This window comes from Danaus plexippus (genome assembly GCF_018135715.1).
Source record: "Danaus plexippus chromosome 18 unlocalized genomic scaffold, MEX_DaPlex mxdp_20, whole genome shotgun sequence".
NCBI lineage: Eukaryota > Metazoa > Arthropoda > Insecta > Lepidoptera > Nymphalidae > Danaus > Danaus plexippus.
In genome coordinates this window covers 2,718,278-2,730,970 of record NW_026869853.1, presented here as the reverse complement: position 1 = coordinate 2,730,970, position 12,693 = coordinate 2,718,278, and the positions used below count along the sequence as shown (strand labels likewise).

The 12,693-nt window shown below is 34.1% G+C and overlaps 3 protein-coding genes across 4 annotated transcripts; 2 read left to right on the top strand and 1 right to left on the bottom strand.

Moving 5' to 3' along the window:
• Positions 1 to 620: 620 nt before the first annotated feature.
• Positions 621 to 6,706, top strand: LOC133320348 (peroxisomal ATPase PEX6-like). Its single transcript, XM_061528469.1, has 10 exons — positions 621 to 1,854; positions 1,924 to 2,031; positions 2,589 to 2,722; positions 2,803 to 3,307; positions 3,634 to 3,801; positions 3,999 to 4,145; positions 4,593 to 4,748; positions 5,364 to 5,526; positions 5,809 to 5,948; positions 6,485 to 6,706. Exons 1-10 carry the CDS (start codon positions 762 to 764, stop codon positions 6,622 to 6,624), a joined length of 2,754 nt encoding a protein of 917 aa, XP_061384453.1. The 5' UTR covers positions 621 to 761; the 3' UTR covers positions 6,625 to 6,706.
• A 625-nt stretch (positions 6,707 to 7,331) lies between these two features.
• Positions 7,332 to 8,932, top strand: LOC133320369 (small ribosomal subunit protein eS25). The gene is made up of 4 exons (XM_061528556.1): positions 7,332 to 7,340; positions 7,549 to 7,641; positions 7,843 to 8,026; positions 8,481 to 8,932. The coding sequence occupies exons 1-4, from the start codon at positions 7,332 to 7,334 to the stop codon at positions 8,558 to 8,560; spliced, it is 366 nt and encodes a 121-aa protein (XP_061384540.1). The 3' UTR covers positions 8,561 to 8,932.
• On the bottom strand, positions 8,635 to 12,502 carry LOC116772995 (L-threonine ammonia-lyase-like). 2 transcript variants are annotated; one of them, XM_061528516.1, is made up of 10 exons: positions 12,344 to 12,502; positions 12,170 to 12,274; positions 12,022 to 12,092; positions 11,304 to 11,436; positions 10,542 to 10,693; positions 10,313 to 10,475; positions 10,003 to 10,158; positions 9,801 to 9,937; positions 9,240 to 9,465; positions 8,635 to 8,794 (listed from the first exon to the last, which is right to left on the bottom strand). In XM_061528516.1, the coding sequence occupies exons 1-10, from the start codon at positions 12,344 to 12,346 to the stop codon at positions 8,669 to 8,671; spliced, it is 1,272 nt and encodes a 423-aa protein (XP_061384500.1). In that variant the 5' UTR covers positions 12,347 to 12,502; the 3' UTR covers positions 8,635 to 8,668. The 2 variants fall into 2 exon arrangements, with proteins under 2 accessions (XP_061384500.1, XP_061384501.1); XM_061528517.1 differs by lacking the exon at positions 12,344 to 12,502 and having other exon boundaries at positions 12,166 to 12,255.
• Positions 12,503 to 12,693: the final 191 nt, after the last annotated feature.

The window sequence follows — 12,693 nt, the reverse complement described above, 5'->3', positions numbered from 1 at the left end:
TAATACATATAATTTGAACCTCTTACCATCATTTTCTCAAGTTGTATAAGAATAGAGCGGTAAAAGTAATCGTAAAGGACAGTAAAGTAATTGTAAAAAAAATAATATTTGTTTACGAACTCAATTAAAATATCACCTTAAAAAGTGTAACTTGTTAGTACTAGGTAGTAAAAGGTATATTCTAGTGAATATACCTTTTGGTAAAACATTCTTCAAAAAGATTCTAAAAATTAACTTTTATGAGGTTCAAAAAATGTGTTAAGAGACATGATTTATACCAATACTTTTTAGTATCCATACAATATTAAAATTTTATAATTGTCTTATTAAGCAAGTAAAGATCATCCTTAAAAAAGTTAATATTCTTGATAATATACTTCCCTTTTTTAACATAAAATAAAATTGTTTATTTTCACAATAAAATTATGTAAATATAACGTATATAATACCTACATTAAGATTTGCCTATCTATAATACAAGATTTTGCAAATTTATTTAAACTTCAACTAATTTATAGTTGAATCCTAGGTAGAGAAATCAAAAATATTTTGTAACATACCACTGTTGTCTTTGTAATAAATTACGTTCATTTAAACGCATGAGCTTATGTTCATTTGACATTGATGTATGAAATTGTGATTGTCAAAATTCAATAATGATAATTTTATCAAAAGATATATTTATTAACAATAACAAAATAAACTTTAATCTCCGCCACATTTTATTTATATAATTGGTACAAGTAAGACGGCTTTAAATTATGAAGAAAGACGAACTTGTAAAATTATGGGTGCTAAAGTTTTGTTTAAAAGTGTTGTATCCAAAGTTCAACGTTTTTACATTTCTTGTATTTCTCGCTATTAAATATAGGTATTATTACCTAAAAGGAAAAATTCACAACAGCAAAATGGACACATACTCCTTAAAAACTCTACCAAATGGTAGGATTTTATCACTTATAAAAGATATTGTTACAGAAAAATATTTACGAGTTTTTTCCCATAAGTGTATTATAATATCAAAAGAGCGGTATATACAATTATGTGTAGAAAACTTTTTTTATCATGACAATGGTGTATTATGGGTTACTATGAAATTATCACCTGAAAGTAAAAAGAAGCAACAAGAAAATGTAGACAGCAGTCACTCAAATCGTCTTAAATATAATCTAAACTTCGTGACATCTGAAATTCACAAAAGATTGTATACAGATAACATATCTGAAGTGAAGAGTGAAAGAATTGTACCGCTGGTGGGCTCAAATTTAGTAGAGGAAAATGCGGCTTACACAAATGAAGATGAATTATTTAACATAGCATCTACTTTTGGTATAAATACTGATGATATCGATGTTACATTTCATCCAATCAATGCATTTGAGAACGCACCTAAAATTGCCACCTCCGCAGAAGTTAGTCTAAGTATAAATGAATATGACTTGGAAAATGATTTCTTAAAGGAATTACTAAGCAATCACTTTGAAACACCAAAAGCAGTCTGTTTGAACGATATGATAAGCATTAACTTAACGCCAACAAACATGTCCAAATATAACTTCAGGTATATAGATTTGGTGGAAAACTGTGGAAAATTGTATTTCAAATGTAAGAAATTAGAAGCAAATGAATCTTCCACTCCTGAAAATTGTGAAACCCTTCAAGTCTTTTATATAGTGAAGGGCGTAACTCAATTAACTTTAGGAGACGGCATACATACAGTGAAGCCGAGGAATAAATACTTTGAGGTAAAAGACTTAAACCAGCAACAGATTTCACATATTTGTCCAACAGGTCTGAAAGACAGATTTAACCAAATACAGGAAACTATAAAGCCTTTTTTGACTGGACAAATAGGTAAGTACATTAATTATGTTGTATTAGTAACATTGTTAAAAAAACTCATTAACCCTTAGTTGTTTTCAGACGAGATGTCTTCCTCCCTACCATCACCCATCATTCCGATGATACTTTTAACCGGTCCTATTGGTTCAGGACGACATCTCTTGGTTCGGGTTCTCGCTAAATATAACGGTAAGTTAAATTAACCATTTCCTTTCAATCATAAAGGCTATAAAGGTTAAATAAACTATATTTCTATAAAAAAACATTACATTCTATAGGCTATAGAGAATTGTGCTCATTGAACCCGCACATAGCTTTATATGTGGTCGGCAATTTCAGGAATAAAACAGTTATATCCTTGCAAAGCATGTACATTAGCATCATTGTAGCATATATGGATTGATTCTAAACATAATTGCCTATTAAGCCCTCACTTTTAATGTCCAATGGACAGCTGATACTAAACTTGCAATAATCTTAAGGTCCGGTGAGAGTCAAATGTTATGGACTGCCAGGTCACGAACCAGGGATATTCTGGTACAGCTTTGGATAGACAACTAATCAATATTAAATAATTTGTGGGACTTCTATCGTGATTTATTGAATGTGATTTCAGCCATTCGCCATATATCCATGATCATTATATACGTCTACGTCTCCTGCAATCAGCATGGCTTTTTAAAAAAAATACGCCATCATGAGACGTCACGCGAATGCTTAATGTCAACGTAATATTTATTCCTCAGGTTTGAATTTCGTGCAATTTGATTGCAACTCAATACAGAACTCGACAGCGAAACAAACAGAGAGCAAAATCAGTTCTGTGATACAGAAGGCGAAATCTGCTGCGCCCGTTGTAGTTTTACTAGACAATTTTGACGTTAGTATTATTTGTTATTACTGGATAGGTTCCGTATGCACAGGTTGCGACTAGAAGTTACTCTAACGTAATATTTTTAGGTATTAGCTGTGGACTCCGAAAACAACGAGGACTTCAGAATAACCGAGTACTTCAATAGCACTGTGACCAACCTTTATGAGAATTATACAAAACAACCGATAATATTTATAGCGTTAACTGAGAAGGCGGATCTGAAGCCGAACATGATGAGAATGTTCCTCGAGAGGATAAACTTTAAGAAGTTAGACGTTGAACAGCGACAGGACACGTTGCAGTGGTTTATATCAGTGATGAATATAACAACTGATGATGACGAAAAAGATTTTTATGAAAATCACCAAAGAATAGCGGACGGCAGCGAAAAACATGTGCTAAGTGACCATATGAAGGATGTTCTGTATAGAGTGGCGTCAAAGACTGAGACGTTTCTCCAAGGGGATATAGACGTTCTCATGCATTTTGCTCTGCGGGAGTCGTACTTGAAGCAAACAAAATGCCCTACACTTATTACCAGAGATGCTGACCTCCGTTTCATACAAGAAGAAGATTTCGATAAAGCTTTGGGTAAGGACCATGTTATATGACAAGATGGTTTAAATCGAACATGAAATATGATGACATCATAATTACGGAACGGACGAATGTTTAATTTTGGTTTCGGACAGAAAATACCATTTCTGACTTTCATCTAATTTCATTTAAATTTAGAATCTCGTGTCTATATTTAAAAAAAAAATATCATAAAGGCTTTAGGATATTTTAAATTAACCCATTGTTATATTAGTAAGATACTCATAAATAAAGTTGTCTCTATTTAAATGTTCGCGAATGGCCAATGCAAAGGATGATAAGGTATATCCTCTTAATATGTTTTGCTTTGCTATTCCCAGAAACCATGAGAAGTCTTCAGAGCCAACATCTGGATGCACCGAAAATTCCCAAAGTATACTGGGAAGATATCGGTGGACTGGCCAGACTGAAGAAGGAGCTGTTAAAAACAATAGAGTTTCCAATTAAATACCCTCATCTTTTTAAATCGTCGTCACTTAAGAGATCAGGTATGGAGAAATTGTGATCTGTTTAATAAATATTCACACATGTACATACATATGTGTGTATGTGTGAGTGGAGGTAGGATGAAAAGAGACAAAATGTAACGCATTGTTTGTCTATAACAGTTTAAATGAAATTTATATATATATATATATATATATATATATATTCGAAATAAGAATTAATCATCAATATACGTTAGGCATATTATTATATGGACCGCCGGGCTGCGGGAAGACGCTGGTAGCTAAGGCCGTGAGCACAGAACTGAACGTGAGTTTCATGAGTGTGAAGGGCCCGGAGCTTCTGAACATGTATATCGGACAGTCGGAGGAAAATGTCCGAAAAGGTAAGGGAAAGTAAGGCAACGTAGGAACTAAAACAACTTCAACATCTATATGAATCTAATCACCTTGCTGTGGACGAATACTGGACATTCTGTGACAATCAATTAATATGAGCAAAATAATGAGGCATAAAAACTATCGAAAATAAAACACCTTAAAGCTTGTCAGTTACAAGATAAAAAACGGCTATGAATTTATAAGATGATATCAGTATTCAGCCAGGACAGTTATAGTCTTTGGCGAATATAACTATAAACATTCTCATCTCGTCAGCCGGTGACCACGGTTGCTGCAAAGAACCGATCGTCGGGAGTGTGTATTTAAAATAAAAAAAAGGGAGACATTGGCAGAATATCCCACGATGCCAGTGCGAATGAAGACATAGCTTCAATAAAAAAAAGGTCGTAGTATATCCGGTTATCTTAGATATCGTGATCGTTTTTGGTCAGTGTTCTCGGCGGCGCGGGCCTCCTCCCCCTGCATCGTCTTCCTGGATGAACTAGACGCGCTGGCTCCGAGGCGGGGTGCCACGGGGGACTCCGGCGGGGCCAGCGACCGCGTCGTCAGCCAACTACTGGCTGAGGTGGACGGAGTCGACGGAGAAGGTAGTATAGTTGAAGTACCCTTCCAGGTACAGTTTCAGACGTGATTTTTCATGTTCAGCACTACTTCCAGTAATGTCATAAGAAACGGCTGGAGTATTTAAAGTTTTCGATAACAAGGTTATACTTAAATGTTGCCATTACAAAATCACGATGGTTCAGTATTATAATTTGTCACAAAAATAATTCTAAGGATTACAGTATATTATAATTAGTGCGGCACAGATGGCGCCACTCGTGACAATTAATGATTGGACACGGGGGATAGTTGGGGGTAGATCTAGTATCTTATAGCACGGCTGGAGAGTTGAGATGAACGAACCACGGCCTTAGGCGATAATGCTGGTCTAATGAATGGAAGTGTCATATTGTTGAGGAAATAATTGGTAAATAGTTGGAAACCGCAAGGAGAGTAGGGGGTAAAACAAGTATATCATAGAATGGTGAGAGAGTTAAATTGTAGGCAGTGTATATCTATTTAAATCTCCAACGAAATAAGATTATATTTTAAATACAATAAGTGTAAACTCGGACCGAAACCGATTTTTTTACCTCCTATTTTATATGTAAGGCTTATTACGTTACCAGCCTATAGGTATGCATTCCAATACCTTATAGACTCTCCATCATCGAGCTTCGTGTTCATAATGGGCGCAACGAACAGGCCGGATTTATTGGAACAGTCGTTGCTGAGACCGGGTCGACTAGACAAATTGGTGTACGTTGGACCTTACACTGGCCTGACTGAGAAGACCTCGGTCTTGACGGCATTGTGTAGAAGGTACGTGGCCTATAACATGTTAGGCATTTAGTATAACAACTAATTGTTTTTAAATTATCTTAAATAAAGGGCAAGGGTCCATTTTTTTTATTAAAAAAACAATTATTTCTGGCCTCTCCGAAAATCTAATTACGTTTGATACGAGCAAATTAAATATATATTCTTTATTATGCCACACTGCCTGAATGACTGATCTCTAATACTTGCTTGATATAAAAAAAACTATGTTTTACAATATGTATATAAGATATATTTATTAATAAGGTTCTTAATAATAATCAGTTATAAGCTCCGACCGGAAGTAGACCTGGAGGCTGTGGCAGCAACGCTTCCGGATAGCTGCACGGGCGCGGACCTCCTGCAAGTGACCACGACCGCGCGGTCCGCAGCTGTTAGGGGCCTAGTAGACAAACTGCACAATGGTGTGTACAATAAATAAAGACACTCAAAACTAACATTAAAGTCCGCTCCTGATAAAATAAATTAAGTCCTGATAAATTGTGTCCAAGTATCAGCAAGGTGCAATCGGCACTGAGGTTTTAATCGCACGCCTGGCACAGAGACTGATGGGTAAATCAGCTCACCCGCTCCCTCACTCATCAATAATTAAACAAATGATAATTTCACTAAAGTCTGTATCTGCAAACTAAACACAGATAGTTCTGAGTTTTAAATTCATGTAAATACATAGATGAGATGTTTAAAAACCAAAAGATAGTAAATAATTTAACTGTGTTCTCAAACGGAGAGAATATTACAGGTACAATAATATTTATTTACTAATACAGTTTTTGATTAAAGTTTATAATCCCGCCCACACACTTGATAACATGACTTACAATTGAATTTATTGATTGTAATAAAAAAAAAAGTATATTATCTGTGCTCATCAAACAACGTTAAGAAAAACAAAAGATAATAATAGGTTATGTTTATTTTTTAATTTTAATGCTTTCAGGACTGGTCAAAGAAAGCGAGCTCAGCGCTGAGTCCGTTGTGATCGGCGTGTCTGATTTCTGGGAAGGTGTGGAATCATTCCGACCATCTGTCACCGAGGAAGAACTGGCGTACTACGAATCGCTCCAAAGACAATTCTAATAATAAGAAATTTTGTAAATAAAATAAATAAAAACTATTATTTGTATTGGGAGATAAAATATACATTTTATTTTTTTTTATTTTTATATATTTTTATTTATAAACAACCACTTTCACAATAAAATAATTGCAACACTGGACTTTTAATTCGAACCTTGTATAAACTTGGTCAGTAAGGAGAATAATTGTCTAAAAGAATATTTCAAAATATATTTTTTTATATTATCCAACTGTAATCAGTTTGTATCGTGTATATAATGCTTTTTTCTAAACGTAGTTCAACATTTCATAGCCCTTATTAAACACCTGGACTCATTGAATAAATTAAACTAATTGTCACTGATGATTGTAATTGGTGACCAAAATACCATCGAATTTTTCTTTGACTTTTAAATGGTATCGATTGTGTAAATTTTAATATTTGTCTTCAGTTCTATTATGTGCGGTAGAAGTGCGTTCGGTGCGACGACATTTTTACTGTCTAATTAAAAAAAAATTAAGTAAATTTTTTATACAGTAATTTTATATACATATTATGTATATAGCATTACTTTTAAAATATATATATTTTTATAATTATAAAGCACATCCGACGTAACATAAATAACGTATACTTCAATATTTTATAATCTGTGACTTAAGAAGCATTCTGTTTGAAGTGTATATGCTATCTGTACACGCTTCTATAACTCTTTTCGTTTTCCAAGATGGTGAGTGTTCATGTTGTCGAAATAAATATTTTACAAATTAATACTAAATCAGTTACTGGTAGCTTTTATACATTATAAATATAAAAAAGGAAAAAATAATTATTTTTATTGTAAATTCAGTGATGTCTAGAGTTTCGCCTTTCTATACTATTATGTATTGTATGTGTACCTCGTGGCCGACTTGTGTTTTACAAACTTTTTGTATTAATTTTAGCCGCCCAAGAAGGACGCAAAGTCTTCGGCTAAGCAGCCCCAGAAAACACAGAAGAAGAAGGAGGGATCCAGCGGCGGCAAAGCCAAAAAGAAGGTTAGTAATACTAATTGAGGTTATGTTTTTACACATTTGATTTAATATTTAATTCAATACCAAATGATTATTTCCTTTTTACTTGATTAACATGAGAGTTAAAAATTTACTGATATATTGAGTCTGATGGCAATAAATTTGAGTAAATTTTATTTAGTGGTTTAATAACAAAATTGACACTCGTAAAAAATCGCTTTGCAGAAGTGGTCCAAAGGAAAAGTCCGCGACAAGTTAAACAACCAAGTGTTGTTTGACAAGCCAACATATGAAAAACTGTACAAGGAAGTGCCACAATACAAGCTGATCACTCCCGCTGTTGTCTCTGAAAGGTTGAAGGTCCGAGGTTCCCTTGCGAGGCGAGCTCTCATCGAACTTAGAGAAAAAGGTAAGGAATAAAATACAATAACTTAATAATTATTATTGTTATGGTGTCTCGAGGCAGGGTGCGGAATCTTATGAACTTTTCTTTGATATTGTACTATATTACTTAAACATTACTAAACAATTTTAAGGTCTAACAAATTTTATGATAGTTTGATATTTCATTTGTTAGCTCAAGCACTGTTTATATTGACTAGGTTTTAACATCTTGGATACTGTTTAAAACCTTTGCTTAACAATATTGAAGTTTTTAATTTTGTATGATACAATCCTACAATTTTGCAAATTATTAAAAAGAAATTAGCAGTATTTTAACTAGGGAAGTTCATATTGTGATGATCATTTTCTCCGGATAAGCCATGATGGTATAAAACTGATATATTGAGTCTGATCAATGCTATATCTAATATTTTTGACGTCATAGAAATCTTTGAGTTATCAGCAATCGTTTGTTTCAGGCTTAATCAAGCAGGTCGTCCAACATCACGGACAAGTTATATACACAAGAGCAACCAAGGGTGATGATCCCGTCGCCTAAGTTATGATTTAAGTAAAAAATTAAAAAAAAAAACACAGTTTTTCATTTTCCTCTTCTCCATGTTAATGTTGTACAAAGTTAAATAAGTTATGATTTACGATTTTTTTTTTATCTCATCTTATGTTTCTCATCCACATCAAAAACTGCAAATTTGACAGTTGGGTACAAATTCCTCAAATGTTCTTTGAGCGCTAGAGCATTTTCTTCATTTGCCGTTTCGACTACAACATTTGCCTGAAAGATAATATTAGTATTATTTCCTGTTTGAGAATATTCTAAATTCACTTTGATAATTGATATTTATACATAGTTATTACAGTGCTCACGCAGCGTGAAACGCCTATAAAGTAGTTATTGACATTAAAAAATATATCTGGCAAATAAAATTCTAACAGAATGTAGATCTAGTGAGTAAACATTTATTAGAATTTGGTCGAATTGCATTGGACATGGGGTTTTCAAGTATGAAGCATACTAGGATTGTAGGTCTGTTGATGAAAATTTACATAAAAGTGAGGTCGTTTTTCCAGTACAAAAACCCAGAAGCTACGATATCATATAAATCTTTGAGTTATATATCTGTCTTATAGTGGTATTAAATTAAAAATGAATTAAATATTTTATACAGTAATAAAAAATACAGATTACAGAGTGTGTACTGAAATAAGTAGCTACAAACCCAAGTAGATCCGATATCACTGTGAACCCATATCTGTTCGGTGCCGAAGCTCTTTATGACCGCTCTTTTATCAGCGATGGCTTCGGCTAGAACTTCAAGTCCCTTGCAGTGATCAGGGACTGGCACTGCAAACCTCATAAGTCTCCCACTCACACCCAGCCCGCGGTGAATAGTCCGGGAGAGACGTCCCGAGTCGATATTGCCTCCGCTTATAACGCACACAGCTCTGTAATTATATTTTCAATAGCTCCGCGAACTCGGTTCTGTCGTATCAATGAAATAGTTGTAATACGAATCTTTAGAAAATTATATACTTGATTTTTTCTATAAAATTTTCTCTCATGCAATTCTTTATACAAATGTATTAATGAATATCGGCGATTAAACATAATTACAGCGTCTCTAATAACTAATATATCTTAGGTTGAATAAAATAACTTTAAGAATTATGAGATCTAAGACTTTCGCGAGTATTCATTTAAATGTAACTAATATTTTTGGTTTACTACTTTTTTTTATTATTATAAAAAACTGCATACTGCCGAAGTTTCGGTTACTTACCGTTTTCCTCTCAACTCTGGAACTAGACCTTGCATGACAGCAGCCAACGCGCACACGCCGGCGCCGTCCGCCACAAGTCTCTCACGTTCTAATACATTTATTACGGCGCGAGCAATGTAGGCTTCGTCGACGACTAACTGTGACGTATGGTAACCTCGTATAGATTGGAAGACGATTTAATATTTAAAAAGAAATTGTTTACCATTCTATCCAGACGACCCTTTATAGTCGCGAAGGCGTTCTCCCCGACAACCGCAGAACTTAAACCCTGTGCTATATTGGGTATAACGGGCACCGATACCGGATATCCTGATTGTAAGGCCTTCATCATTTTTGGGACTTTGGCGCATTCTGCTCCCTTGAAAGATGAGTTATTTAAATATATTAATAGCACATAGTAAAAAATAGTTCAAGTTCGTTTTATAATTTATTTCAACGTATGCTAAATTATAAGTAAATACTTTTAATTTTTTTTTAATAATTAACTTTTATGATCTATCCAACTATCTTACATAAACGAGACAGGTGCACTTTAGCTTCTTGCAGGCTACAAGCGTTGCAGCTAGAAGACCGCCTGACGCTACAGGTACAATAACCGCATCTGTCTCTGGCAATTGAGTTATGATTTCAACGCCAACAGTACCCAGGCCAGCCATTACTAACGGGTCGTCCGAACTGAACATAAATTATACATAAACCTTAAGAATTTCATTTGTAAACGTAGCTAATAACAGTCTTTACGTTAATATAATCTGTGATCCATCCCGGTTGGTCTTGTTGGCGTAACAGACAGCATCTTCGACTGTTTCACCAACCAGAACCACGTGAGCGCCTAGTTCAGCACACCGCTGCGAGAGTGACGGGGGACATCTCTCCGGAAGTACCGCTGTCACCTTAGAATTAAGATTCCTATACATAATTTAATTACATACACAAAACATATTTTGCTGGCCTTGAAATGATACTCATGAAAAGCATAGTCCCGATAAATAATTTAATTCGTTATTGAGACGAACAGAACGACTATCAGACCGTCGCAATTTCCAAAATTATATTCCAATTGAAAATTCGCGTACTACCCGGTGGCGTTAAGTCACCTTCATTAAAAGTTCCTCATCCAATACTTATATATTTTTCCGGCCAAAATTATAAGGGTGCTTTTCCACCAGATACGTGCTATGTAGCTGCGCGAGAAAGATCAGCAGCCGTACTGAAGGTACTCTACTCTTCACACAGCTACACCACTCGCGATGGCCCATAACAGGCAACTTTCCATATAAAATACATATCTTAGTTGAATCCGTTTCCACCAATGTTAAGCTTTGTGAGCCAATGAATATGATTGGTAGATGTCAAACGCATCCATAGCACATCTCTGGTGGAAAAATTGTCTAATTGTCTAATTGTCTTTGACTTACAAGAGGCTTCAGTTAGTGTAAGGTGTCTAAAACAACGATGGAAACCTTATATTAATTTGATTCAATATAATAAACTCATATTTACTGGTATATTTAGCAAGTGTCCTTGATATGCAGCTCCCAGAGCCATGTTTCCGTTAGACGGTACAATCACTCCTCTTTCAGACATTTCATCGTTAAGAGCGACAAAGGCGTTCCGGATACCTCTTTCAGAGCAGCTAGAGGATTATACTCCTATTTTAATCATATTCCTTAAAGTTTAATACGTACTTATACTACAGTAATTTACCTAAAATGAGATCTAAGACTTTCGCGAGTTTTTATTTAAATAAAACTAAAATTTTCGGATTAGGTAACACGTGTTTTATATATCACGGTTGCTGCAAAGTAAACGAAACGTCGGGAGTATGTCTTTTTAAAATGATAAAACAAGGCGCGGTAATTCGAAAATATTAGTTTTATTTAAATTTACACAAAATTTAATTTGGACTAAATACACCATTTTCAGGTCTTCAAAATATTTCGCACACTTCTAAAGATACCTAGCCAAAAAAAATATATATTTTACAAAAACTTCTCTCAATATTAAAAAAAAGTATGGCCGTGGACTATCAGTGTACGTTACGGAGGTTTCAGTAGTAAAGTTAAACAGTATATTTCTCGGATAGACTCTTGTATATTTGTTTTTCTAACCTTGTAACGATAGGTTTTGCGTTCTCACTATCTCTGAACGTATTGGGTGTGGAGTGGAGTGGAGTTGGCGCTAACTACATACTTACTTCAAATAAAGCTTTTTTTATTACCTTCCAGTGTATTGTAAATTATCACATTTCAAATAAATGTTATAATCCATGTATTTACTTATTTTTGCCTCCTATAAATAAAAAATATATACGTAACTTGATACCTTAAATATTTTTCTTATGTAGTGTATCTACAATACCTACTTACACAAAGAGGAGTGTGAATGATGCCGTCTTCAATTCTCTCCGCCGCTTGTTTTATTTCATTAAATGTTAATACGTGTGGCCTTTCCGGTTCCATCACTGTCTCTTCCTATATTCATTTTTAAAATTAAATATAAATATATGAAATGTAATGTAATAATTAAATAATAGTAATTACCATTTTTAGTTTCGTGCGAAATTATATTGTGAAAAATTTTGAAATTACTCAAATAACGTAAGAATTTTGTGTTTTAAAAAATGATTAGCAAATTTTATGACAAAATAATGTCAGTCCATAATTAGACTTTATTTGTTCAGAACGAATTTGTTGAGGTCTGTGTATATGTCTGAACACAGATTGCGTTGACGTTGAGCCTTTAATAATATTTTTTATAAATCAATTATGGTAGTTATATACCTTCATATAAATTTTTATCTTATCTTTCTTTCTTTTAAGATTTATTGTTCCTATCTGTGTTTCTATAACAGAAGCCTCACGAATCAATCTCAGGATGGAACAACCATTTA

Coding starts and splice junctions, on each gene's coding strand:
- LOC133320369 (XM_061528556.1), top strand. Junction 7,642..7,842: donor GCGGCAAAGCCAAAAAGAAG/GTTAGTAATACT, acceptor ATCGCTTTGCAG/AAGTGGTCCAAAGGAAAAGT. Junction 8,027..8,480: donor CATCGAACTTAGAGAAAAAG/GTAAGGAATAAA, acceptor CGTTTGTTTCAG/GCTTAATCAAGCAGGTCGTC.
- LOC116772995 (XM_061528516.1), bottom strand. Junction 11,437..12,021: donor AATTTACAATACACTGGAAG/GTAATAAAAAAA, acceptor ATAATCCTCTAG/CTGCTCTGAAAGAGGTATCC. Junction 10,476..10,541: donor GGATCACAGATTATATTAAC/GTAAAGACTGTT, acceptor ATTTATGTTCAG/TTCGGACGACCCGTTAGTAA.
- LOC133320348 (XM_061528469.1), top strand. CDS start 762: ATGAAGAAAGACGAACTTGTAAAATTATGGGTGCTAAAGTTTTGTTTA. Junction 3,308..3,633: donor AGATTTCGATAAAGCTTTGG/GTAAGGACCATG, acceptor TGCTATTCCCAG/AAACCATGAGAAGTCTTCAG. Junction 5,949..6,484: donor AGTAGACAAACTGCACAATG/GTGTGTACAATA, acceptor TAATGCTTTCAG/GACTGGTCAAAGAAAGCGAG.